Genomic DNA, 26155 nt, shown 5'->3' on the forward strand with positions numbered 1-26155 from the left:
AAGGTGGATTCCTGTCTTATTTGAATCCTGCTTAACAGTTTACTGCACATTTTAATAGAACTGAACATTTAAGATGCACTCTTTCTCCCAAATAAGATTTACCACAATTAATACATTAATATGATTTGTTTAAATTATATATACTTAAGAGGATGAATAAATGCCTAAAACAATGGTCCTTAATAGGATACTGAGTTAACCCTTTACTTCATAGATACGCAATTTTACTTATCTATCCATAGCTTCATAGATACGGATCTTAACGTTTTATCCATAGCTTCATAGATACGTAATCCTACGTATTCGTAATGTAGGGGCATTCATTTTCATACCTGATGCTTGTTTGTGCGCTATAAATTCATATTCATGAAGTATAAACATCGATAAATACAATGCACTAAAAAAAACACTATGTTACTATTTAAAGAATTTCGGAAAATCGCGAAATAAGGTCACTGGTATCAAAGATGCGTAAAACGTTGACTGCGCAGGTTTGTGGGCATTTCTGTCTCGTTTTCCTCGTGGAAATTTACACAATACTGCAAGTTATAATTAACTACCAATAATACAACTATATTTTATTGATCACGCGCCTGACGTCACAGGTCATGGTTCGAAAACGTGTCAAAATGTCGGCCATGTTGGATAAACAAAAAATCATCTGGCTTGTATAAACAAAGGCCATAAATCATTATATGGGACATATGTGTCACTTCTGTTTCGCTAATCCGGTCATAAAAATGCGCATCTGCTTCTACAAATTGAAAGTAAGTACAAATGTGTTATAAAATAATGACTATCCCTATTGTTAAACTTTGACATGACCCAATTTAACATCGATCAGCTGTTGAAACACGTGTTTTCGAATACACAAGAATGCAATGTAGAGCTAATTTCTGCCCTTGTTAACTTCAGTTTAAAACAACATTCCTGAATAATGTCATTTATATTTCAGTGTTTGTCTGACGAATCGGAACATTCTGGCTTCAATTAAAATGAGTTTGAGACATTGAGTACGACGTCGAGAATTCAGACCTCGGCGTCACGCACACAAGGATACGAGAAATGAGGATTTTTAAAATCAAACCCAAATGACAATACATGGACATGCAATAAACGATATAAATTTAGTAAACAATAACATGCAGGCCTCATTTAGTAGTTGAATAATAACTTTATTTGTTCATTGTAGTGTTAAATAACCGAAAGTTATACGTACTGTGACTGTTGATCAACTTTTTTTTTCTTCTGTATCATATATATAAATATACCGTGCTTCTTTGTTGTGAACTATTTTTTAATTCTGTCCATCTTTGTTTCAATTCAGGTTGCATTAAATGAATTATAAAAATATGTTGTTTATATAATATTTCGTGTTGTGTTTGATAAATAAAAGTGTAATAAAAATTAATTTTCATCAAATTTGACATATTTTTCTGTTTGTTTATGAATATCATGCGGAAATAATTTAGATAACAAAATAAAATTTATATGACTGGATTGGAAATTTAATTCTCTATAAACTTTACATTGATGACTTATTGATTAAACCAAAAGAAATACTAAGAAAATAGGTTTGTAATACATTAGGGTTAAAATTCCAATAATATCAATAATCTCCTATGAAGTAGGGGTACTGATATGAACTGATAAGCCATGAACTGGCAGCCTGAAATGGCTTAGGTTTACATGAAGTAAAGGGTTAAATTGCAGAAAACACAGTATTTCTACCTTATGAGAGGATAGTTTATCACAGTAAATCTTTTAGGACCCACCAGCTATTAAATAAATGATTATAATCTTGTCATCAGTAATTAATATTTCCCATAAATGCATTTTTTAGGAAGAAGTTGATGGTTTATTGCTTAAAATGTATGTTTGTTATACATGTGTGTGTATTGATTTCGAATGCGAGTGTCACATTAAGCAAATCCATAAACTTATATATATTAGCATAAATATTCTCAATCAACAAGTGATACCGGTAGTATATAATGTTACTGATACACATCATATGATAATATAATATAATGGGTACTTGAACATAAATGACTTCCTTATGTGTAAAATACATTGTATAATAAACAACGCATGTTTTTAATGTAAAAATCAAAAAAATTAAAGTCCCCTTATTTAGTCTTATAGAACACTACAACCTTATTTGAATTGTAAACAACTCCACTTTGTAAATGAATATATTTGAACTAACAACTCCTTTTTCTGAAACATACATTGCCATACTGTCTAGGAAAATATTGGCATGTATTACTAAAAACTAAAATCTTTCATGTGGTTCAGAAAAGTTTTACATGGGAAGAAATGCTCAATACATAAACTATACTTGCGAAAACCATCGAGTATTGGGAGTATTTGTAATGTTGGCGCTAAGGCGTGTTTGAGATAGCGAAAAAGTGAAACCTTAGGGACTTCTTAAATCAACAATACAATATAACCTTAACAACTTTAACATTAATCTTTAGTTCACATTCATAAATCAGTGTGTGTATACCATGTGATAAATTATGTCATATATGCTACGTCGGAAGGCAACATTTTGCTTGAATAAGACTTGAAACAAAGATAACTTTTCTTTTACAGCACCATTTTAAATGAAACAAAGGGCAGTCTATGCTGCTTCAATAGCCCCGCCTTTGTTTTATTACCAGCGTTCGATCAGGTCATTAGTTTTATCAAACACTTAGACCAACCTGTTTCCAAAATAATGTTTTGACAGTGCTCTGTCAGACGGCTGTTTCGTGAAAAGGATTGTCGAAGTGTTTTAAAAAACTAAACTCTCAATCAAACTCTGTTTCATTTCAAACGGTGAAGAAATAGTGAAGTTATCTTTGTTTAAAGTCTTCATTGGAAACAAAATGTTGACTTCCTACGCAGAATCTATTACCCATTTTTATCGCGTTGTATACACACACTGTAAACAAAGTCTTCCAAATACATAAGGTCTACAGTAAACAGTGTATGATGAGATTTCTTACCTATGATTAATTTGATGTTTCATCATAGCTTGGTGACCCACTGGTATATGGGGAACCATTAAAGATCCTGAAAGAAGAAATAATTTGGGAATATAAAAACATATAAAAAATTCAAAAATGTTGACAGAATGATGGCCAACATGATGTATTAGTACTGCCAACATATTACCAAAATGATATATCATACTGTCAACAGATGACCAACATGGTGTACCAGTACTGTCAACAGATGACCAACATGGTGTACCAGTACTGTCAACAGATGACCAACATGGTGTACCAGTCCTGTCAACAGATGACCAACATGGTGTACCAGTACTGTAAACAGATTACCAACATGGTGTACCAGTACTGTAAACAGATGACCAACATGGTGTACCAGTACTGTCAACAGATGACCAACATGGTGTACCAGTACTGTCAACAGATGACCAACATGGTGTACCAGTACTGTAAACAGATTACCAACATGGTGTACCAGTACTGTAAACAGATGACCAACATGGTGTACCAGTACTGTCAACAGATTACCAACATGGTGTACCAGTACTGTAAACAGATGACCAACATGGTGTACCAGTACTGTAAACAGATTACCAACATGGTGTACCAGTACTGTAAACAGATGACCAACATGGTGTACCAGTACTGTCAACAGATGACCAACATGGTGTACCAGTACTGTCAACAGATGACCAACATGGTGTACCAGTACTGTAAACAGATGACCAACATGGTGTACCAGTACTGTAAACAGATGACCAACATGGTGTACCAGTACTGTCAACAGATGACCAACATGGTGTACCAGTACTGTCAACAGATGACCAACATGGTGTACCAGTACTGTCAACAGATGACCAACATGATGTACCAGTACTGTAAACAGATTACCAACATATAATCATATAATTTGCTTGAAAACAAACCCCCCTAAAAATGATTGTCTATAAATGATTCACTTCTTATACGGCAAAAGGGACTGGTGCACATGGTTTTCTTGAAAGGGGAGAGGGATGCAGAATCCTCCTATAATACTTCACCTAAAGTACTGGTTACCTATATGAAGTACCAGTTCTGTCAATTATTTATAGATTTATGCATCCTTTTTTTGTTTAAATAACAGGGTTCGAATTTAACTTTGAGGAGCACTCGCAAAATTTTGCGAGTGCTTTTTGAAGCAACTCGCAAAATGAAAAATCAACTTGCAATTTTATTTTTGCTTAATTCCCTTATAATATTGTCTAATTACAGTAGAAATTTACACCTTAGACATATTATGAATATTAAAAAGTATCAATCTTGAGTGACTCGACTTCTAGAACTTTAAGATGGTTTATTCTATTTGAGGGGTATGGAAAGACTCATCAGATCGCTGACCGCATTGTGATAACAAAGCTGTCCAATAATTTGACATTGTTTGCTTTGTATATTTACCCTCGCCATCGGGAAATACCCCTTCGGCAAGCACGCTTCAGATTCCATTAAGTCTATACTGGAGTATTAAAAACAATAACATTATTAATTTAAAAGAAATAAAAGCAACATTAAATGTAGCGTGGATGCTTTGGACCATGAAATATATCGATCGACAAAGTCTATTCATTTTGACAGTTGGGCGGAAGTATATTCAAAGGATGATGGGGTTTACATATAAAGCGCGAAAGTGCTAAATTTAGCAAATGATTGAGCTAGGTGATTACGTCATTTGCTTTCACTATGTATAATGCACGCCTCGGAGCATCCCGGAAAGATTTGAAATAAAACTCGGCCTTTTCCGTATTTGTTTTATTTTTGAAAACTAAAAAGAGCGTGACCCCGTACTGTCTTCTTTATACTGGTATTGTAAACATGCCACTTATAGGCTGTTTACACTCGACTATGTAGCGGAGTTACGTTCATGTTTATTCTACTTTCCTTTTCACATTTTTTGGTCTAGAAAAAGCCACTCGCAGAATTTTGCAAGCTTGAATAAATGTCACTCGCAATTTGCAAATGTCGCTCGCATTCTGCGAGTATGCAAGTCTAAATTCGAACCCTGAATAAACATACAAATAAAAAATTCTTCACAATGATCAACTCAATCAGATTAACATATTATATATATATGTTATCAGTTAGCTATAATGTACTTATATCTTTGAACTTACCATCTCCCACTCCAGTCTGTATAAAATGCGGAGAATGAATTGGAGAATTCATAATCGGAGAAGCCGGCCCAGACGGTCCTCGACTATTAGCCTCCTGTTCATTAGAATGTCGTCGAAGTGTCAACATATCATGGCTACCTCCTAGATTCACATAACTACCTAAGGTTAAGTCTTTTACATGTTTCTTTTTGCCACTTCGCACTGGATCAATGTCTTGTACTCTATGAGCCAACTGTGACTCCTGGGATTTGCTTCTGCTGATTGTAGGGTATTCTGGAAACAATAAATTCTTCTTCTTTGGTGGTGGGGTGATAGGATATTTAGTCTTTGGAGTTCTAACAAGCGGAGGAGTGGGTGGCGGAGTGTACCTGAAATATGTTTTTGTAGATTTAAAGAAAGGGGATACATGTAATACAGGGTTAAAGAAACTTGGCAAGATATAATTTTGTTTATTGCACTATTTAACTTAGACTCTTTGAGACTGATCAATAGCTTGCATGATACTTGAATGTTTTGAATTGATTCACAAATACTTTTTGGTTAAAATGACAGAAGTTTAGTGTTCACAATCTTTTGTGTATTGGTAAAGATGTGAACTAAAAATCTAGTGAAAAAATATTTTAACAAATTTTGTCAATGATGAAATAAAATGTGGTGTAAATTGAATATACTTATTGAAATTAAAACAATCAACAGTATATTGAACTGTTGTCAGCATATGATATACTCACCCTACAGACCTCAGCCTCTCATTGTGTGTGTGGTGTGGGTGGGGCACCGGGGAGGGTGGGGTGCTGTGGGTCTGGGCGGGGATAGCTGTGGTCGAGTTTTCCGATGACGATATTGAGGAAGTGGATGGCCGTGGACTCCGGCGAACGGGGAAGTCCCCATACGAGCCTTTGGAGTCCGGGTTCGTCCAATGCAACTCCACATCACTGTCACCCGATGTACTGCTTCCACCTGATAGCTCACGCTCTGTTATGGTAGATTTTATTGGGTAGAGTTTAATTTTTTTGATAAAGATTCACAAATTAATACTTCACCAAATCCTGAATAGAAAGGAAGGTACATTAATTGCTAATAAAAGCAAGGCCCTGAGATTGAATTTAATGGAGGTTTATTGAGGTAGGCTGTACTGGCTTTTCAAAGGTTACTCATTAATACGGTAATGAAAAATATGGTATAAAATCATATTGAAAGAAGTCAACTGTACCAGAACTTGTAAGCACAGTCATTTTTTCCATAGTTATAGACCATCATTAATCTCTAATTTGGAATTGAGATTAAATTTATACCTGTGGCTATTTTGAGATTACGTAGAGCAAGGTTGAGTCTCCTGGCATCTTCATTACTCGCTTTGTGCTTTAACAGCAAGCACTTTATGTCCGACTCAGACTGCTCCAGCAGAGAATACAAGCTAAGGTGTTCATCTTCATCTAGCAAGCCCTGAAAAGAAAAAGCTTATGGTTGACCCATTCCTTGCATTAAAACATAAAAAAAATAAGTTCATTACACTGTTCATAATCAGCTTAATCATTAATAGTTTACCTTTGTATTTTATTCATTTTAAAGAAGTGTAATTGGAACATAATTGCCCTTAGCAAGTCCTAATTTTCAACTAAATTGAACTAATGAGACATTTTTAACTGAACAGTCCCGCTGAGACTGAGCACAAGAGTATATATATATATATATATATATAAGGGAAAAGTCGCCAAATTAACAGCAAACTCATCTTTTTCAGACTTATTTATACCTTGATAGTTTGTTGAGGAAGGCCAACACAAGTTAGCCACTGTTGTGTTTTGGGGTAATCGTGAACATTGTCTTCAGACTGAAGTTTGTTTTTTATTATAATCTGCTTACTAACAAACACTACAAGCTTGCCCTGAAAATAAAAAATAATATTATAACATCTCACAAACATTTATTCTAATAAGATATACATTTTTAGCATTTATGCCTGAAATGGATGTTTCTAAGAATAAAATCATTATCTTTATGAAAACTTACAAGATCTTCTTAAAATATCTTCCACTCATAACAATCCAGTGGCTCTAACAAAAGCTCAATGCTTATCAAAGCAGGGTTCCCGCTGGCGATCGCCATTGTCGCCATTTGCGACAAAATCGCAAAGGTGGCGACAACTTTTCAAATTTGGCGAATTTATGGCGACAGCGATTTTTTTCTAAAATATTTTCTTAAAATGACGTAAGTGGTGACCATGCGGCCTGCATGATAATCGATTCTGTCACTGTCATAAATCAAGCGCATCTGCTGGTGCGACAACAAAAATTAATCCGATAATTAAAGCAAGCAGTCACGGCCCAGTCAACACCTCGCTAATTATTGCAGAATTTTATTGCTTTCACGGATAAACAATGACATCCTTTAACTGTTATGTCTCTTATTAGCAAATAATTTTAATATTTAGCTCAACAGCCTTGTTGTTGCATAATTATCGTGTTAGTTTTAAATATGCAAATCGTAGAATTTTATGTTGTCGGAAAGTCACTTGATATGCAAATTTCGTAAAGACGTTTGCGCGCTAAAAATAGACTTGCTTTCGGTTTTGTCGCAATTTCTAATTGCTATAAATGCAGCATTCTAAGAGTTCAAAAAGTGTCAAAAAGATTAACAGAAATCAAATAAATAGGATTAAACCCCATTTGATAAGGCTTCTAATATGTTGGCTGGTGTAAAGAGTAGGTAGACAAATTTCTATTAGGAAAGTTATGGCCCTAGTTTGACAATGTATATTTCTTTGAGTTTCCATTTATTCTAAATTTATCTCATAATTTCACAAATGTATTCTTTTATTGTATGCAGGCATTAGACTGAAATCAACATATTGATGTTTATGTCACATTTTTTGCAATATTTTTTTATTTATATACTAGTCCATATACAATGAATTTTGTCAACAGAATATCAATTTGCTATTAATATCTTGTGCTTCATGTACAACAAAATGTTATGATTTGCACGACAATGTGCTAATTAAATGCAATTTAAGGCTCTTAAAATGCTTAAACCCCATGAGCTTCAGGGGGCTTCGCCCCCTTGGCCCCCACAAGGGCGCTGCCCTGGACCCGTAAGGGGGCCTTACGCGGCCCCCTTAAAAAGTGGCGACAACTTTTTAGAACCCAGGGGGAACCCTGTCAAAGTCAACACATTTAAGATCGCAGTTTGATTTAGCTGGTATCTTTATTGAATATTTATGCCAAACCAGGAGTTAATAAACAAAACTATACATGATTTTGATAAAAACATTTCAAAAGTCATATGAAAAAACATGTTTTATTTAACTATGGAGTTGATCTATTATTGAAGTTTAATTACAGACAAAAGAATCTGTTTTACGCACTTCAGTAACCCGTATTTCTTTTTGAGTGATGTCATTCAGCGCACACTGAGTTCGTAAACCTTTGAGGTGCTGTTCGATATTGTCAATCATCGACTGCAATGTTTTCAACTCTACAAGAGCTTTTTCAAGCTCTGAGTCTGATTCAGACATATTTATCACGTGTAGGTTAGTGGCGAATATAATAGCATAACTTTTTCATTTGATAATTCACATAAAACAGGACAGGAATGGATACTGAAGTGATATTATGACAGTTTGACAGGATCTTGAAATTCCGTCGCCATTTTGGATTTATACATCTCGCGATACTTTCCTCCACGAGAACTGACAACGTGATTTTAAATGGTACTCGGCTTTCAATCAAATGCACATAGGCAAAACGAGATCCAATACCACATAGTACTTTCCCGCGAAATAAGTGGTGTTGTTGACATTTTTTATTTTGACAGGAAAATGACAGAAACAGCGAAGTCTAGTCCAAATTTACCCTGGTATGTTGTAAATAGATACGTATTGCATCATGTATGCAATTCTCTATAAAATGACAATGCTTTAGATTCCTTAAATAATGATTAGTGGAAGAGTAGAACTGGCTATAAAAACCTCAGTCTTAATTATGTCATTTTTATATTTGACTTAAGAAGATTGGCATTCCTGGAACCACTTTAACCGTAAACGCTTAGTATAGAGAATGTACTATCAATCCCTGTCCATACCAACTTTCCCCTATTATGCACTAATGTGGCTATATCAATCTGTGTCTGTCATACTAAATAAGTTCAACAGGGTCACAGAAATTACTAGTCCATATAAACAGCCGCTTCAGAGTCTTTGATAATTTTTGTGTTGGCAACTCTTCGTTATAGGAAACACAATAAATATCCAAATGTTAAAAAACGTTCCCTAAACGCGCATTATTGTGGCTAAGAAATTACTAACCATGGACATAATGGACCATATTTGCGGACATTACTGACCATGAATTATAATGTTACTTACGGTTTGTATTAACATTATAGCGTATTATATTTCGGGACATTACCGACCCATGATTTTTATCTTGATTTATGGTTTGATTTTTTAATTTACCATATTTTTCGGACATAACAAATTATGACTGATTTTTTAACGTACCATATTTTTCGGACATAACAAATCATGACTTATAATTTGTTTTAACTTTATAACATATAACATAACATACTTTTGGACATTAGGTACCATGATTTATAATTTTTCTTACGGTTTGTTTAAACTTTATAAACATAACATGTTTGCAGACATTACAGACCATGATTTATAATTTTACTGAACAGTTTGTTTTAACTATTGTACATAATAATTTGTGAATGTCTTTATTTATATATTTTTATAGATCTATGCTTGATTGTTTCGTGGAATAAACTTTTTGTTTGTTTTCTTATGCACCAGTCAATTGTAACCACGGTCCCTCCAAGTCCTGGGAATAGCAGGGCCTTTGACTTTTGGTCCAGCCAAGCCCGGGTAAAATCCCTGTCCTGCGGGGACGAACTGATGGTAAAATCCTCGCCAATTGCCCCCGCACCCCAGGGACCCTAAGTTAGGCACATTCCCCGCTATATTTGGCGGGAATACAAAACCACCGCATTCACCCAGCACTGCATGGCCACCAGGAAGGTAAAAACAAGGCCCATTTCCCCGGCTATCCCCGGACCTTGGGGGGCCTTGGTTATGATTGACTGGTGCATTACATCTGTTTTAACTGACATTTTTTCACATTTTGTTCATGAAGAACATTATTATTTTACATATTATTTTAATTGAAATAAATTTAGTATAGGCTTATTTATTGTAGGTGTTCTCTGGTCTCTAACCCCTAATGGAATTTCCCAGGAATTTACAAAGGTCACATTATAAAAATAAATCAATTGGAATTTCACTGGATTTTTTTCAGTTATTTGGAAGACATTTGGCAGGTGTCATATCAAAATGAGCATTCATATACAAGTATTTATTAAAGTATGAACACTGGGGGGGGATGAAGTTAAAATAATGTTAATAACATTATAAAACAAAATATGGTCTGTTTTGTCTGGTCCGCTATGTCCGTATTTTGTTCAACAGACCTTTCCAAATAAAGCTATTACCACTAAAATGGTCTATATGGCATTATACGCTTCATTGGCTATTTATTGCATTCGTCATAGCTTGTACCACCACTCTTTAATTAACTCTTATTATTCATTAAAAAAATGTGTGATTGGGCTAAAATAGGCCAATTTAGCTATACTGATAATACCAGAGTAATCATTTTTAACAAAATGCGGTTCTTATCTGAGAATCTTGTTCTGATTTAAGATTTGGAAATCTGTCGTTCTCAGTAGAAATATCAGCTGGAAATATTGGATGGTTCCAGACTCACTGTAAATTATTTTACAGTCTTTAGATTTTAAAACCATTGATTTTTAAGGTCATTGAAAGGGTCTTAGAAAAGTCCTTGAAAATTTTGATGGTAAACCGTTATATATGTACTTGGGAATATAGCTGATGTATGATTAACATATCCTGGACTGTATTCAATATGCAACTTAGATTGAACTTAAATTTTAGATTAGAAAATAAGTGTTTTGACTGACCTGTATATTTAGCTGACCAATAGGCTGAATTGAATCACTTAGGCATGTCTACGGATAAGGAAAAGATCATTATTAAATATGGCCACTGATATGTGCTGCCTTTTGGTTAATATGGCTTTAATGTAATTGATCAGTTTGCTGGCTTAATGCATGACGATTGTAACTAGACAAAACAAGAGAAGGCTTTACAACTGTCTCTTGTAGTTTTGTCTCTGGTTCTAGATGTGATCAATCTTTGCCGAGGGGCCGCATACAGTAAGGAACTAAAATTGAACTTAATTTTTAGATTAGAAACTAAATGATTTGATTAGCCTCTATATTAAGCTGAAGAATAGACTGAATGGAATCACTAAGGCATGTCTTAGGATAAGGAGATCAATATTGATTACTGGCCCTGTCAAAACTCCTTAATTTCAGCTGATTGGCACCTGCACTGATCCAAATATTTAACAATTGTCTGCATTTTAGTTGTCATAATTATTATTGTGTGATATTTTGTTTTTTTAGGGTGGAAAAGTACAGACCAAAGAAGCTAGATGATCTTATTTCACACCAGGATATTATTTCGACTAGTATGTACTGGTATTTCCTTTGTACATTTATTTGGTAAAATATGTAGAAATTTATTCACTGCGCTGGATGATTAAAAGAAAAAGAAGATTTAGGCTTATTAAAGTCGATGTAACACCATTTTCAATAATAATTGATAATGATAATTACCAGTAAGAACAGTAACTATATGTTGAGCCGACAATGATATCACAATATTGCCTTTGCCAGACTGACAAATGTAGGGTTAGCTTTGGTACTGTAAACATATGCTTTAACATTGTTTTATTTCAGTCAACAAGTTTGTCTTCCAGAACCGTCTCCCCCATCTGTTATTTTATGGCCCGCCAGGTACAGGGAAAACCAGCACTATTCTTGCTGTGGCCAAACAGATGTATGCTCCGAATGAGTTCCACTCCATGGTGCTAGAGGTATGATTGTACTAAATCAAGGGCTGTTTTTCTGGTATTTTTTGTTTTTACTGCCTGCTACTGGATTTTTTTTTGCATAATTCTAACTATGGCTGAACAAATGAACACTCCTGCTTTTATCAACGAAAGCCATTCGTTGTTCAGGTAAACACTTTTTGGAATAGACAGACTAAAGATTAAAACATTCTTGACCTGTTGTTATCCAGATTTATAACAGGTTTAAATTAGCATAAGCCTGCATTTCCTTTATTGGTTAAATGCTCTCCAACATTGTGCAATGCAAGATTTTGTACAGCAGGGCTTGGTAAAAGTGATACGAAGCACTAGTGTAAGAATTCTTTCTTGTTCATCATCCAAAATTTAAATTTTGATGACTTGTGATTCGCATATACTCACAGGGTACAAAATTGTGATTTTAAACAGATTTAACCTCCTCAAAGGCTAATGTAAAATCATGCTTACAGTGCTCTACAGGTCTGTTTATTTTACAGTTGAACGCTTCTGATGACCGTGGTATTGGTATAGTAAGAGGACAGGTTCTCAGCTTCGCAAGTACCAGAACCATTTTCAAGTAAGTCTGACTCTTCGTTGTTTTGTCTGTAAAGCATAACAATTGAGGAAAGAGGTTCCCTATCAGCCAATGGCTTCCTCCTCCATCCTTACCTTGTATAGATATTGTAAAATGTTGGATGTGTTTAAAATTAATTCTGATTTAATCAAAGGATAAAAAAGTAAGATCTTCATAATATTGTCATGGAATTTGGTATGTACAACAGTTGGAACTTTATTTCTGAAATATCTAATGTTCAATGACCTGGATGGATTTCTATTTTTTAACAGTGGAAGAGTGAGCTATACTTGGAGCTTTTGTATTTCAGGAAGGGGTTTAAGCTGGTCATTCTAGATGAGGCTGATGCAATGACAAGAGACGCACAAAACTCTTTGAGGAGAGGTAATTTGTTTTCTACCAGAACCACTCAGCATAGTCTGTCAGCTTAGTGCAAGATTGATATATAACTCCTTGTGTTTGTATGACCTCCTTCTATTTGTATTAACTCTTTCTGTCTGTATAAACTCCTTCTGTTTGTATGAACTATTTGTATTAACTCCTTCTGTCTGTATGACCTCCTTCTATTTGTATTAACTCCTTCTGTCTGTATTAATTCCTTCTGTTTGTATGAATTTCTTCTGTCTGTATTAATTCATTCTGTTTGTATTAATTCCTTCTGTTTGTATGAATTCCTTCTGTCTGTATTAATTCCTTCTGTTTGTATTAATTCCTTCTTTTTGAATGAACTCCTTCTGTTTTTATTAATTCCTTCTGTCTGTATTAATTCCTTCTGTTTGTATGAATTCCTTCTGTCTGTATTAATTCCTTCTGTTTGTTTTAATTCCTTCTGTCTGTATGAATTCCTTCTGTTTGTATGAATTCCTTCTGTCTGTATTAATTCCTTCTGTTTGTATTAATTCCTTCTTTTTGAATGAACTCCTTCTGTTTGTATTAATTCCTTCTGTCTGTATGAATTCCTTTTGTTTGTATGAATTCCTTCTGTCTGTATTAATTCCTTCTGTTTGTATTAATTCCTTCTTTTTGAATGAACTCATTTTGTCTGTATTAATTCCTTCTGTTTGTTTTAATTCCTTCTGTCTGTATGAATTCCTTCTGTTTGTATGAATTCCTTCTGTCCGTATTAATTCCTTCTGTTTGTATTAATTCCTTCTGTTAGTATGAATTCCTTCTTTCTGTATTAATTCCTTCTGTTTGTATGAATTCCTTCTCTGTCTGTATTAATTCCTTCTGTTTGTATTAGTTTCTTCTTTTTGAATGAACTCCTTTTGTCTGTATTAATTCCTTCTGTCTGTATTAATTCCTTCTGTTTGTATGAATTCCTTCTGTCTGTATTAATTCCTTCTGTCTGTATTAACTCCTACTGTTTGTATTAATTCCTCCTGTCTGTATTAATTCCTTCTGTTTGTATGAATTCCTTCTGTCTGTATTACTTCCTTCTGTCTATATGAATTCCTTCTGTTTGTATGAATTCCTTCTGTCTGTATGAATTCCTTCTGTCTGTATTAATTTCTTCTGTTTGTATGAATTCCCTCTTTTTGAATGAACTCCTTCTATTTGTATAATCTCCTTTTATTTGTATAAACACACTTATGTTTGTATGAATTACTTCTGTTTGTATGAACTCCTTCTCTTTGTATGATTTCAAACACTTCTATTTGTACGTTTGCATTAACTCATTTTGGTTTGATATGACCATCTTTCCTGGCTTACTCAATATCAGTACTTTAAATTGCAGGACTTGTGATCTTGTTTCGATGGCTGGCACTACTGTAGGAATTTTGGGCCCGTTCTCCAGTAGCAGAGTTTTTATCTGACCAATCTGGCTCCAAATTTTCGCTCCATTCCCAATGCTTAAACATAAACTCTTTTCCTAAAATGAAAATAACATTCTCAATTTTATTTTGAAGAAAAAAAAACTAAAAAAGCATATATTGTATGTTGTTGTATGAATTTATGTTTTGTTAAAGAAACAAAACTTTTTTCACATTATTTTTTCTTTTCTGTCTTCTTTTCGGCATTCTTGTTCATTTCAAAGCAATATGGAAATTCCTACTTTTTTTCCAAAATGGGGAATTATCCCAATCTCGGAAGGCCCAGTCCCAATTCCCAAAATAGTGTGGAAAACCCACCAGACCTACAGATAAGGGTCGCAATTGGCATTTATACACTTTAGAATGCGCAAAATATGAAATGAAATCAAACAGGCGTTTATATCTGTATGAATAAAAATTGTTTAAAGGGGGAACCGTTACTGTGAATAATGATAAGTTCTGGAAGCAACCATTTTGACCAAATCAAAGATGGCCAATAACCAGAGTGGGATCACTCTTACTTTACAGTGATTTTCCTTGACGATTTCAGTGCATTTAAATTTATTCACCATATATGTATTACTTATACAGTGATAGAGAAGTTCACAGACAACGTTCGGTTTTGTATCATCTGTAACTATCTGTCGAAGATCATCCCAGCCCTTCAGTCTCGGTGCACGAGGTTCAGATTTGCTCCTCTCTCCACCGACCAGATGTTGCCCAGGCTCCAACACGTAATTGAAGAAGAAAAGTAAGACTTTGCCTCTAAATTTATACACTTATCTCAGATGTGGCTGAGATTTGTCATGCTTAATATTGATAAAATGATACATAGGTTTCAACATGTGATTTAAAGCTGCACTCTCATAGATTGAACGTTTTGACAACTTTTTTATTTTTTGTCTTGGAACGAGCCAATTTATGCGAAAATCCAGTTATATAAGACTGCTGATAAAAAATTAGATCGCAGATTTTTATAATTAAGTTTATAAATGGTTATGGTTGTCTGATTTTTGAAGAAAAACTCAAGCATTTGTAATTCACATGAAACTTGGTAGACGTCTTTGTTTAAACAGTATTTATTTAAATTTTATTCACAAATAATCAATACAATGAAGAAATATACAAACAAATTAGTCATAGCAAAAAAGAATAAAGATTGTAGGTATTTTAGATGGAACTGAGATGAAAGGTTTAGCTTAAACATTGTCTTGCGTCTGCACATGTATAGCGAGACTTGTAATTCTGGCTTTGATAGAGTTATGTCCCTTGTTTGACTGAGAAACACAGACATGCTTTGGCTTTACTTGTTGTGAGGGCTATTCCATTTAAACATATAACCCCCAGCGGGATGGCACTTTTAAAATATACCACCCCCCTACAGAAGCAAATTTGCAAAAAAAGACGCCCACCTACTGTATATACCATTTGAATAATTGCCTTCCCCCCATGGGTTATATGTTCTACTGGAATAGCCCTGATCTTGTTGCCATTATAGATGTGAGATTTTAATAATTAACTTAACACTGGTTGTCATCCACACATTTAATTGACCAAAGGGATTATATTTCATCAATGAATAATTACACATGTTTTTATAATACATTACGGTACGTTGACCAACACTTGACTGACCACCTTAGACAAGTGTTGACGTGGAGCGAGGCTCCCCATTTGCTTGATGTTAATTGAGATTGAATTTGAGACCCAAGTGTAGAATATAAACACCAATACTGGTACATGTACAACACCACTGTTGAACATATGGTCGAAAAAGGAATTGTGGGTCTTGATTATGAAGGCACAAAAAAATAGTTATTTGTCAGTATTAGTATTTGAATTATAGTATTTAAATTACGCATTAGATCCATTTGGATGTGAATTTGAAATTGTTGAAAACAGATGATAAAAAATGATCGCAAATGTTTAGTTTGATGCCAAATTTGTGAGGTTTAAAATCTGCAACACTACACTTTACAGTTGGCAAACATTTAGAAAGGTTGTAAACTTTTAACATGGTAGATTTATGGAAAAAATACAAATATTCAACCCTCTCAAAATATAATCAATCTACAGTAAATTGAGTATGTTTTGCTTTATAATGTTTGATGGTAAATGGCTCCATTGCCTTGTTTTGCAGAGTTATAATCGATACTGAGGGCGTGAATGCTGTGGTGACACTTGCCAATGGAGATATGAGGAAGTCCTTGAATATTCTTCAGGTAATGTTGTGTAGATGTACAATATAGCAAATAATTGATGAAATAGTTATCCACTCAAATGGTCTGTTGTTTAACTTTACTAAACCGAGTTTATAGGATTAAATGTATTGTTATTTTACGGTTAGCCATTGTAGTATTAGTGCACATAGGATGAGAAACAGCTGAGCAACTGATAATAATGCTCATATAAGCCATAAGCTGCCAATAAATATTTACTTCAGTGCATGAGAAATAAATTTATTTGTATCTTGACTAAACTTGGTTTATAGCCTAGGAAGAGTTTATGGAGACCTTTCATGGGATTGCGTTTGGGGTCTCTAGGGTCAAGGTCAAGGTCACTGTTACTAAAAATAGAAAAACAGTTGAAACTGAATAACTTCAGTTAGGGATGACATAACTTGGCTAAACGTGGTCTATAGGAAGAGTTTATCGAGACCTTTCATGGGATTGCGTTTTGGGTCCCTAGGATTAAGGTCAAGGTCACTGTTTCTAAAATAGAAAAATGGTTGAAACTGAATAACTTTAGTAAGGGTTGACATATCTTGACCAAACTTGGTCTATAGAAAGAGTTTATGGATACCTTTCATGGGATTGCGTTAGGGGTCCCTAGGGTCAAGGTCACTGTTACTAAAAATAGAAAAAAACGGTTGAAACTGAATATCTTTAGTTAGGGTTGACATATCTTGACCAAACTTGGTCTATAGGAAGAGTTTATGGATACTTTTATGGGATTGCGTTTTGGGTCCCTAGGGTCAAGGTCAAGGTCACTGTTACTAAAAATAGTAAAATAGTTGAAACTGAATAACTTTATTCAGGGTTCACATATCTTGACTAAACAAGGTGTAAAGGAAGAGTTGGATACCTTTCATTGGATTGCGTTTGGGGTCCCTAGATTCAAGGTCAAGGTCACTGTTACTATAAATAGAAAAATGGTTGAAACTGAATTACTTAAGTTAGGGTTGACATATCCTGACCCAACTTGGTATAAAGGAAGAGTTTATGGATGCCTTTCAATGGATTGCATTTGGGGTCCATAGGGTCAAGGTCACTGTTACTAAAAATAGAAAAACAGACACAGGCTAAAGTTCTTCTGTCAATCATTCAAAACCTGGTTTCGTCGCATTGCGGCGTTTCTTGTTGTTTATTTATATCAAATTTTGAGGCTTAAATTTAAGATGTTCTTTATTACTGAAATAAAAAATAAAGTCAACTTATGTGCAACTTATGTATAGTTGGACTTATGAGCAACTTCATCTATTGTAGAGTTGTTCCATGGCCTACGACAGTATAGATGAAGATTGTGTGTATACGTGTGTGGGGCATCCACTTAGAAAAGACATAGAAAACATTGTCTACTGGATCCTGAATGAAAACTTTACAACGGCGTATAACAGTATCCTTTCTGGTCAAATTCAAGTTTAATTTAGTTTTTGGATGATATTTTTTTCTTGTGTTATAGAATTAAAATTCGATGTGGTAAGTACGTAAAAAAGCATTAGAAATTAAGGGTGTAGTCAAAATCTCTTTTAATCAATTGACTTACATATCGGTGCAGGCAATTTAAGAAAGGTTTTTATTTTAATTGAGTATATTGTGAGTTGAGCATAGCCAATTTAAGGCAGTATTTTCCCCCCTTACCTTTCCTGTTTATCAGGGGAGCTTACTGTGTACTAGATAGTCACATCAGGGGAGCTTACTGTGTATTAGATAGTCACATCAGGGGAGCTTACTGTGTACTAGATAGTCACATTTCAAACTTCTAAAGCGAAACATAAACAAGATATAATTCCCCAAAACATCACTATTTTTGTTCTTCTATAATTTGTAAAATATTTCCTATTTTGGAAGTTTTTTGACTGTTTATTGAAGTTGTCTGTCTGATAATAAAAAAAACTCATTTTTAATGTTTTATTAAAATTCTGTAGTTTGTATTGAAAAGGTCCTTGAGGTTTAAATTAAGATATGGATAATCCATTGTCCAGCAAATTAGAAGACAAAATTGCTTAGAATGTAATGACTATTATATTAACAATTCTGTTGTATTTTTGTCTTTAACACATTATTAGATATCATGAATTTGAAAACAGCAAAAGGATTAGCTCTCCAAGATGTCTTGACAGAAGTTCATAAATATGTCCATAAAGGTTTGTTGTTTTTTTGCTTGATTTATAAGGTTTACTTTTGTCCAAGAAAAATATGCATGTATTGTCATAGCCATGATGCCATTGCATGTGTCATTCAAACATTTAAACCTTGGGCAATAATTTAAAATAAAGAAAAGTTATAGGATATTTACATAAATTTATGTAGTATAATAATACAGTTTATAAAAGGTATTTACTTGCGACCATTAATTAATTGCTAGACATTTATCCCCCCCCCCTTTTTTTCTGCCCCCCTGAAATTTTATTGACTGAAATAAAAATGTTGCACTGGTGTCTGTATTTGTTTATCTGTCCGGGAACAGCTTTTATTCATACTAGCCGGTGTCAATGTATACATTCACATGTAAAAAGGAGAATTGTTATGATGGTGTTCTTGTTTCGTCTAGAAACACGTGTATTTGGTCCCTTATGCAATAAGAAAGAGCATGAACACATACATATTCAACAATGAAACAGTCATCTAAGAAAAAAAGAAAAATGCCCCTGGCCCTATTTAAAAAAAAAAATGGATAAAAATATAGCAATAAATTTGATTGAACTTTTTACCAGTGACACACTGCAAATGTGGAGCAAGGTCCATTACTCGTGCTTAGGTAGCTGTAGGGTAGCATCCCTTATAAACTAAGAGAAACAGAGCAGTATTTACGTCCATTTGTGGTATTTAAAAACATGTTAAGAACTTTATTTTGTGGTATCTATTTTCATGTAATTCCTACAGAATAGCATAAATAAAAATATTGTAGATTTTCTGTTTTCATAAGATCATGTACTACAATTTTACTACATTTTACCGAAGATACATTTCAGGGAAGTTTTGTAAGTGCTGCTCCTCTTGTATTTACCTGTAACATTCTACATATACATGAATAAATTGCATTCTTTCAGTGGATCTGCCCATGCACGTCAGGCTCCACCTTTTAGAGAAGATGGCCGAAGTGGAGTAAGTTCCTTACCTGTAGAAATCTAACAGCTTATTTTTAAACACTCTTGGGTCGGTCCCTTTGTCAAACTTGCCAGTATTGAGTGTCCATGTGAGAGCCCACAAGATTGTTTCCTTACTGGGATCGAACCTTGGACCTCTTGGTTGGGAGCTGGACACTACCTCAGACCAGTCCTGACCTTCATACTTGTACTCTCTCTATTTGCTTTGCTGCTAGTGAATACTCTATTCAATTTACACTAAATAAATGCTATGGAAGAACTGACTGACAAAGCTTAGTTTTCATGAAGAAGAATACAAATGTTACATTTAATGTGCTCTCTTTTGGAAGATTAACCATGGCATCATACAAGAGTTTTGTTACTTAATATAGAAAAGAACACACTGACTCCATTGGCTTTGATTCCGCAGATGAAACTGCCTCATTAATTATTCATGATTACCCAGCAAAATTACTCGGGGCTATTCCAATAAAACATATAACCCATGGGGGGGAGGCAATTATTTAATAAGTATATAGGTGGGTGTTTTTTTTCGCTTATTTGGACCCTCAAAGTGTAAATTTGCTTCAGTAGGGGGGTGGAATATTTGAAAAGTGCTTTCCCCTGGGGGTTATATGTTTAAATGGAATAGCCCTCACCTGACTCAACACTGAATCAAATGAAGCGAGCTCAATAGTGTATGAAAGGTATCTGACAATTGGTCAGGGTTTTTTTTCGTAATTGTATTTTCTCAGAAGCACAAAACAACCCTTTTTGGAGAAGTTGAGAAGCACTGTCTTCGCTCTTAGCCTTTAATCTGTCTTATTTCAAAATAGTGTAAGAAAAGCTTCCTTTTGATCAGTTAAAAAGGCTGACATATAACGGGCGGTTCTATACTTACTTAAAATATTATTTTGAATTTAAACAAACTACATATTTAGTAGTTGAAACCTAATATTACTTCCAATAGCCACAATTTCTACCATTTTCTATGAAATTCAGAATGCAAAAATTATTCACTGCAGTATATACGGATAATATACCCTTTTGTTTCTCATTACCCTGTTCCTTCTCTGCAACACCCTGTCATTTTTAAAACCTGGCTATAACTCTAAAACTGCATACATTTCCTTTAAACTGTTAACACTAATCTATTTGCAGGTACAGACTGGTTTCTGGAACAAATGAAAAGATACAGCTTAGTTCCCTGATAGCAGCCTTCCAAGTCACGAGGGACATGATAGTAGCGGAGGCAAAATGATAACACGAAGTGATAGACTGGATAGACATGATCTTCACGTGATACACTTCATCTTCATGTTGCAGGGGAGGGGTTCTTAAGTTCAAGATATATTCTAAAATCTGGATTGAGTTTAAACTTCAGAAATATGGTACAGATGTAGTTGTTTTTGCTCGACTTTGCATAAAATTATTAGTACAAAGGTATGAGACTTTGAAAACATTTTCAAAAAGGGGTCTCAGACCCTTTATCCAGATTTTACACATGAGTCCCTCATACTGTATTCAAACTGACCTGCTATTTTTTCAGGATGACATTGATCAAATTGATCAAATTAGTAATTAACAATAACATCATAAACTCATAATCATGTGGTTGCTGGGGTCACAGTATAAATTGTGAAAAAGTACTTGTATTAATTATTATGAAAAAAGGAATACGCATTGTGAACAAGAACTTGTGTTAATTATTATGAAAAAAGGAATTCTCAATGCGTAACACACAAAGGCAAAGATTGGATACATAAAAAGAGTAACATTTCATAAACTGTATGATGTAATTAAACTATTACTGTACAGTTCTTGCATGGAAGAACTCCAAATAGTACTTGATAAATGTTGACGGAAATGTTGTTTAAAATGGAATATATTTAAACATGCTGTTTATGTTTGAAAAATAGATAGATGAAATATGAGGCGGAGTACAAAAATTGAGGACTTCTGTAATAAATATCAAACGAACCTTTATTTTGTAGTTTTATTTCTAACTACTTTTACAATGTGTATATAAATGTTACAAATATTCATTACATGATACAATATATAAGAACTGTATAACAACATTTTACAAACATTCACTATTGAACAAATGTATACACTGGCGGTCTTTTTACCCATGACATCAGAGATTTACCCTATTTAAATCTACTTCTGGTTTTACTATACTCACTTTCTTGTGTTTGGGTGAAAACAAAAGTTTTTTTTATTTCGAAGGTTTTAATGCGTATGTCCTTACAGGTCGTGGTTTTGTTTAGTTTTTGGTGACTGGTGCCTGTCTCCATGGGTAATACAGGGGCACTTGAGTGTCATTTTCTCTTTAAGTAGGAATTTTGACATTGAAATAATATTATACCACAGCATACAGATATATATTAGTTAATTTATTAACAATTTTTAATGTAAGACGCATTACCAAGGTGTATCTGAAGAAACAAATATGACAGAGCACAAATTGATTAATTCATTTTTACCTTAAAGTAAATGATTTTGTGCCATTAGTTAATGGTATGCCTTGATTTCTCTACCAATAGTTAATGGTATGTCTTGATTTCTCTACCAATAGTTAATGGTATGCTTTGATTTCTCTACCAATAGTTAATGGTATGCTTTGTTTTCTCTACCAATAGTTAATGGTATGCTTTGATTTCTCTACCAATAGTAAATGGTATGTTTTGTTTTCTCTACCAATAGTTAATGGTTTGCTTTGATTTCTTTACCAATAGTTAATGGCATGCTTTGTTTTCTCCACCAATAGTAAATGGCATGCTTTGTTTTCTCTACCAATAGTAAATGGCATGCTTTGTTTTCTCTACCAAGGGTTAATGGTATGCTTTGATTTCTCTACCAATAGTTAATGCTTTGTTGTTTTTTCTACCAAAAGTAAATGGTATGCTCTGGCATCCTATAAAGTCAAGCTTGAAATCATACAAATGGCATAATTTGATGACCCACCAACATGGTAGTTTTATATAGGTACAACATGTATGAATAGTATTACAAAACAGTTAACAGACTACGGTTACGGTATATAAAATTACAAATTTGGTACAAAACTTAACACATTTCATTGAATGCACTGTATAACAGGTTTGCAGAATATATTCATGGTAACATTAACTCAACAAGGATTATGAATAACGTAACATGTTAAAGGATCTCATTCACCTTTTATAGGCTTAGACATTGAAACAAATAAATTCTTGTGAAATGTGAACTTAATGCTTAAAGGGACTAGACACCAGGTGATACATTTGCAAGAAAAAAAGAAGATTGTCAAAACCTTACATAAAATTGATGTCGTTTAGTACAATGCATTGGATATTACTTATGTATCACATAGCTTATGACACATATCTTTCGCAGATTTTGTGGGGGGGGGGGTTCCAATTTGGAATTCACTGGGTTTGTCTATCACATAAATACCAATAAATTTAAAAATAGCGTTGGTATATGTAACTACTAATCATGTGACTAAATTCACATTCTAAATATACATGCTATAAACTGGGAAACCAATCTGTGCTATTTTTAATGCATAAACTCAGGTGAGACGGCCTTAAAATTTTCTTTTAATCCGGTTTATTGACCTAGTCACTAGTATCGGTCTCGTACTAACTTGTAATGAAAATTTTATGCTTGTTTTGAAAAAAGACTATTACCGATTTTTGGGCCATCTGGTTTCTAGTCCCTTTAAGATGATAAAACATCAAATTAGGTCATTTGTTGATAAAGATGATGAACCATCTCTATTTCGCAGGAAAGTATTCCCTTTGCTTTTTATATTTGAATGATTTTATGCTTCCGGGATTTAAAGAATTCTGTTATAAAGGAGTATCTGTTATTTTGTTTTGGTGTCTGTTTATAAATTTAAGTAAAATAATTCATTTTCAACAATGTTTAAAACTAATCGTTGCCGACATAAAATCAGTGAACGAGAGCCTTTAACTAAACAAATGTGTAACTTCTAGTAACAATAACAATGTTCTAAGACAACTATGCTTACAGACTGGGCAAATCACTGCATGTTTTCAATACTTGCTAGTATATGATTCTATTTGATTTAATTGTATTGGGATACAAACTTGTAGACATTTTTTTTGCCCTTTCATTGAAGTTTTTGATATGCTCAAAAGCAGCTGTATAGTGTAAGGCACATTAGGCTAAATCTGTGTCAAATATTGTTTGGTAAAAAATAGACATTGAATGGTTTAATTTGTTAGTATGAAACTTTTCTGAAAACTAAAACTTAGTTTATTATACAAGTATGTTTTTGATCAATTGTTACCATGATAAAATGTTAATTGAACTTCGATTATCATGTCTGCTGTTTATCAACAGACTAATTTTTCCATAAGTTTCAAAGGTCCTTTTTCTTAGAAAATCGACTATCATGTCTGCTGTTTGTCAGCAGACTAGATTTCCGTAAGTTCCAAAGTCCTTTTTGTTAGGATATTGACTATCATATCTGCTGTTTGTCAGCAGACGAGATTTTCCGTAAGTTCCAAAGTCCTTTTTGTTAGGATATTGACTATCATGTCTGCTGTTTGTCAGCAGACTAGATTTTCCGTAAGTTCCAAAGTCCTTTTTGTTAGGATATTGACTATAATTTCTGCTGTTTATTAACGGACTAGAATTTCTTTAAGGGTACTTATTATTACATTACAGACTTTGCCTAAACTAGTGCATAGAACAACAAACATATAAACTTAACAATTACAATTCGACAACGATAAATACATAAACAGTTATCTTCCCGTCATGTTGTAATACATTCGGAACTCCTCGGCCATTTTTATCGAAAACAACCTCGGATGTATGCCGGTACATCAGTTGAAGTAGTCCGTAATCATAAATTAAATGTAGTGTTTTAGAGTTGTATTTATTGATCTAAGTTTAAATTGATTGACAGTGAAGTGTATTATTGCAAATATAAGTAAGATTCCTAAGAGCTAAGTCATGAAGTTTAACTGCCAAATAAAATTACTACGCGATCTACTTGCAGCTGACTTAAACGTACCTCTTTTTGAGTATGTAAACCGTCCAAATACATCCGATGTTTTCGATAAAAATGGCCGAGGAGTTCCGAATGGTTGTAATAATATATAATGTACATTTTTTTAGGTTTACCAACGGTTTGTGTTTAAAACTGCACTCTCACAGATCGACCGTTTTGACAACTTTTTGTTTGTTTTTGGAATTGGCCAAAGTTTGTGCAAATCTTGAAACCATTGATATAAGACTGCTTACAAAGGATCAGGTCACTGTTTTCATATGTACATTCAAAAATATTTTTTATGGCTAAAAGCGTTATTTAAAGCGTTACTAACGCTTTAAGAAAATATCATATTTTGGCTTTTAAAAGGTAAATATGAAAACCTGCGATCTGATCTTTTGTCAGCAGTCTTATATCACTGTTTTTCAGACATCAACGCGAAAATTGACTGATTCTAAGACAAAACAGTCAAATCCGTGAGAGTGCAGCTTTAACTTCTGTGTGCATATAACAACATTAATAAACTTATTTGTTTCACAAAGTTAAACAAAATACACAAGTACATCTGCTAGTTACCAACTGTATAACACTTTTGAATAAGTTGATAACGAGGTTGCTATAGTAACATGTATTTGATATCTTAATATGATTGAAATCGGTTCATATCTACCGTGAAAACGTACTTCTGTTTCAGGAGCATACAACTAACAATGAATGCAGTTGGGGTACATATATTTACTGGTACAAAAAAACGACATATTGAGGTTAATACGTTTTGCACTACATAATTAATATCAATAAAAACAAATTTACTATTTAACAAAACACAAATGAATATTGCACTTGTAAATTAATTGTTCCAAACAGAACGCGTGTTCATTTTTATCCTTTTTTGTCCTAAACTCTTTATTTTGGCTGACGTAATTCGTCATTTTGGCCTTTCAAACATGCTCGCGCTGATTGGTCGGTTAATCACGACTAAAATGTTTGTTGCGCCCTGATTGGCTAGTAAATCACACGTGAACTCCCAACCCGCCATTAACTCTGACGTCATTATAGGCCACGCCCTCACTGGCTCGTACATGGTCACGTTGTGGGGTAATAAGAAATCTGAACCGCTGCAAAAATAACGTGAAAATGCAACGTCAAAAAGGCAATACCAAAGACGATTATTTTTTATTGAGTAATTGATACGAATAATGAGCTACAGTTTAACAATTTAATATATTGTTGAAGTTGCCTCGACGCTTTTACAAAGCAAGATGCCGAGATTTCAACTGAAACACTAGTAAAGTACAAGTTGCAAATTGACAAAGATGACTTCTGACTGTAAATCTTATCATTCTACG

The 26155-nt window shown here is 33.9% G+C and overlaps 3 protein-coding genes across 3 annotated transcripts in view; 1 reads left to right on the top strand and 2 right to left on the bottom strand.

Annotated features, from left to right (window-relative positions):
* LOC128231475 (kinase suppressor of Ras 2-like) overlaps positions 1 to 8799 on the bottom strand; it is a 40683-nt gene extending 31884 nt beyond the window's left edge. Inside the window, exons 1-6 of the mRNA XM_052944350.1 lie at positions 8511 to 8799; positions 6900 to 7031; positions 6439 to 6589; positions 5875 to 6118; positions 5144 to 5511; positions 2994 to 3060 (exon numbers count right to left, since the gene is read on the bottom strand). Of these exons, the coding sequence (XP_052800310.1) occupies positions 2994 to 3060; positions 5144 to 5511; positions 5875 to 6118; positions 6439 to 6589; positions 6900 to 7031; positions 8511 to 8660 (1112 nt within the window). The 5' untranslated portion in view covers positions 8661 to 8799. The remainder of the gene's footprint in view (positions 1 to 2993; positions 3061 to 5143; positions 5512 to 5874; positions 6119 to 6438; positions 6590 to 6899; positions 7032 to 8510) is intronic.
* Positions 8800 to 8880: 81 nt separating this feature from the next.
* Positions 8881 to 21781, top strand: LOC128231629 (replication factor C subunit 5-like). The gene is made up of 11 exons (XM_052944658.1): positions 8881 to 9001; positions 11633 to 11697; positions 11969 to 12105; positions 12597 to 12676; positions 12984 to 13057; positions 15079 to 15238; positions 16628 to 16709; positions 17973 to 18102; positions 18776 to 18853; positions 19760 to 19814; positions 20957 to 21781. The coding sequence occupies exons 1-11, from the start codon at positions 8964 to 8966 to the stop codon at positions 21054 to 21056; spliced, it is 999 nt and encodes a 332-aa protein (XP_052800618.1). The 5' UTR covers positions 8881 to 8963; the 3' UTR covers positions 21057 to 21781.
* The window catches only part of LOC128231628 (sodium-dependent dopamine transporter-like), a 71105-nt gene continuing 66731 nt past the window's right edge, over positions 21782 to 26155 (bottom strand). The window contains exon 15 of the mRNA XM_052944657.1: positions 21782 to 25924. Coding sequence (XP_052800617.1) covers positions 25820 to 25924 — 105 coding nt within the window. The 3' untranslated portion in view covers positions 21782 to 25819. The remainder of the gene's footprint in view (positions 25925 to 26155) is intronic.

This window comes from Mya arenaria, chromosome 4 (genome assembly GCF_026914265.1).
Source record: "Mya arenaria isolate MELC-2E11 chromosome 4, ASM2691426v1".
Taxonomy (NCBI): Eukaryota; Metazoa; Mollusca; class Bivalvia; order Myida; family Myidae; genus Mya; species Mya arenaria.

Excerpts from the sequence above, each read along its gene's own strand:
- LOC128231629 (XM_052944658.1), top strand. The coding sequence starts at position 8,964 with ATGACAGAAACAGCGAAGTCTAGTCCAAATTTACCCTG. Across the intron at positions 9,002-11,632 it reads TCTAGTCCAAATTTACCCTG|GGTGGAAAAGTACAGACCAA; the intron begins GTATGTTGTAAA and ends TTGTTTTTTTAG. Across the intron at positions 16,710-17,972 it reads AGTCCTTGAATATTCTTCAG|AGTTGTTCCATGGCCTACGA; the intron begins GTAATGTTGTGT and ends CATCTATTGTAG.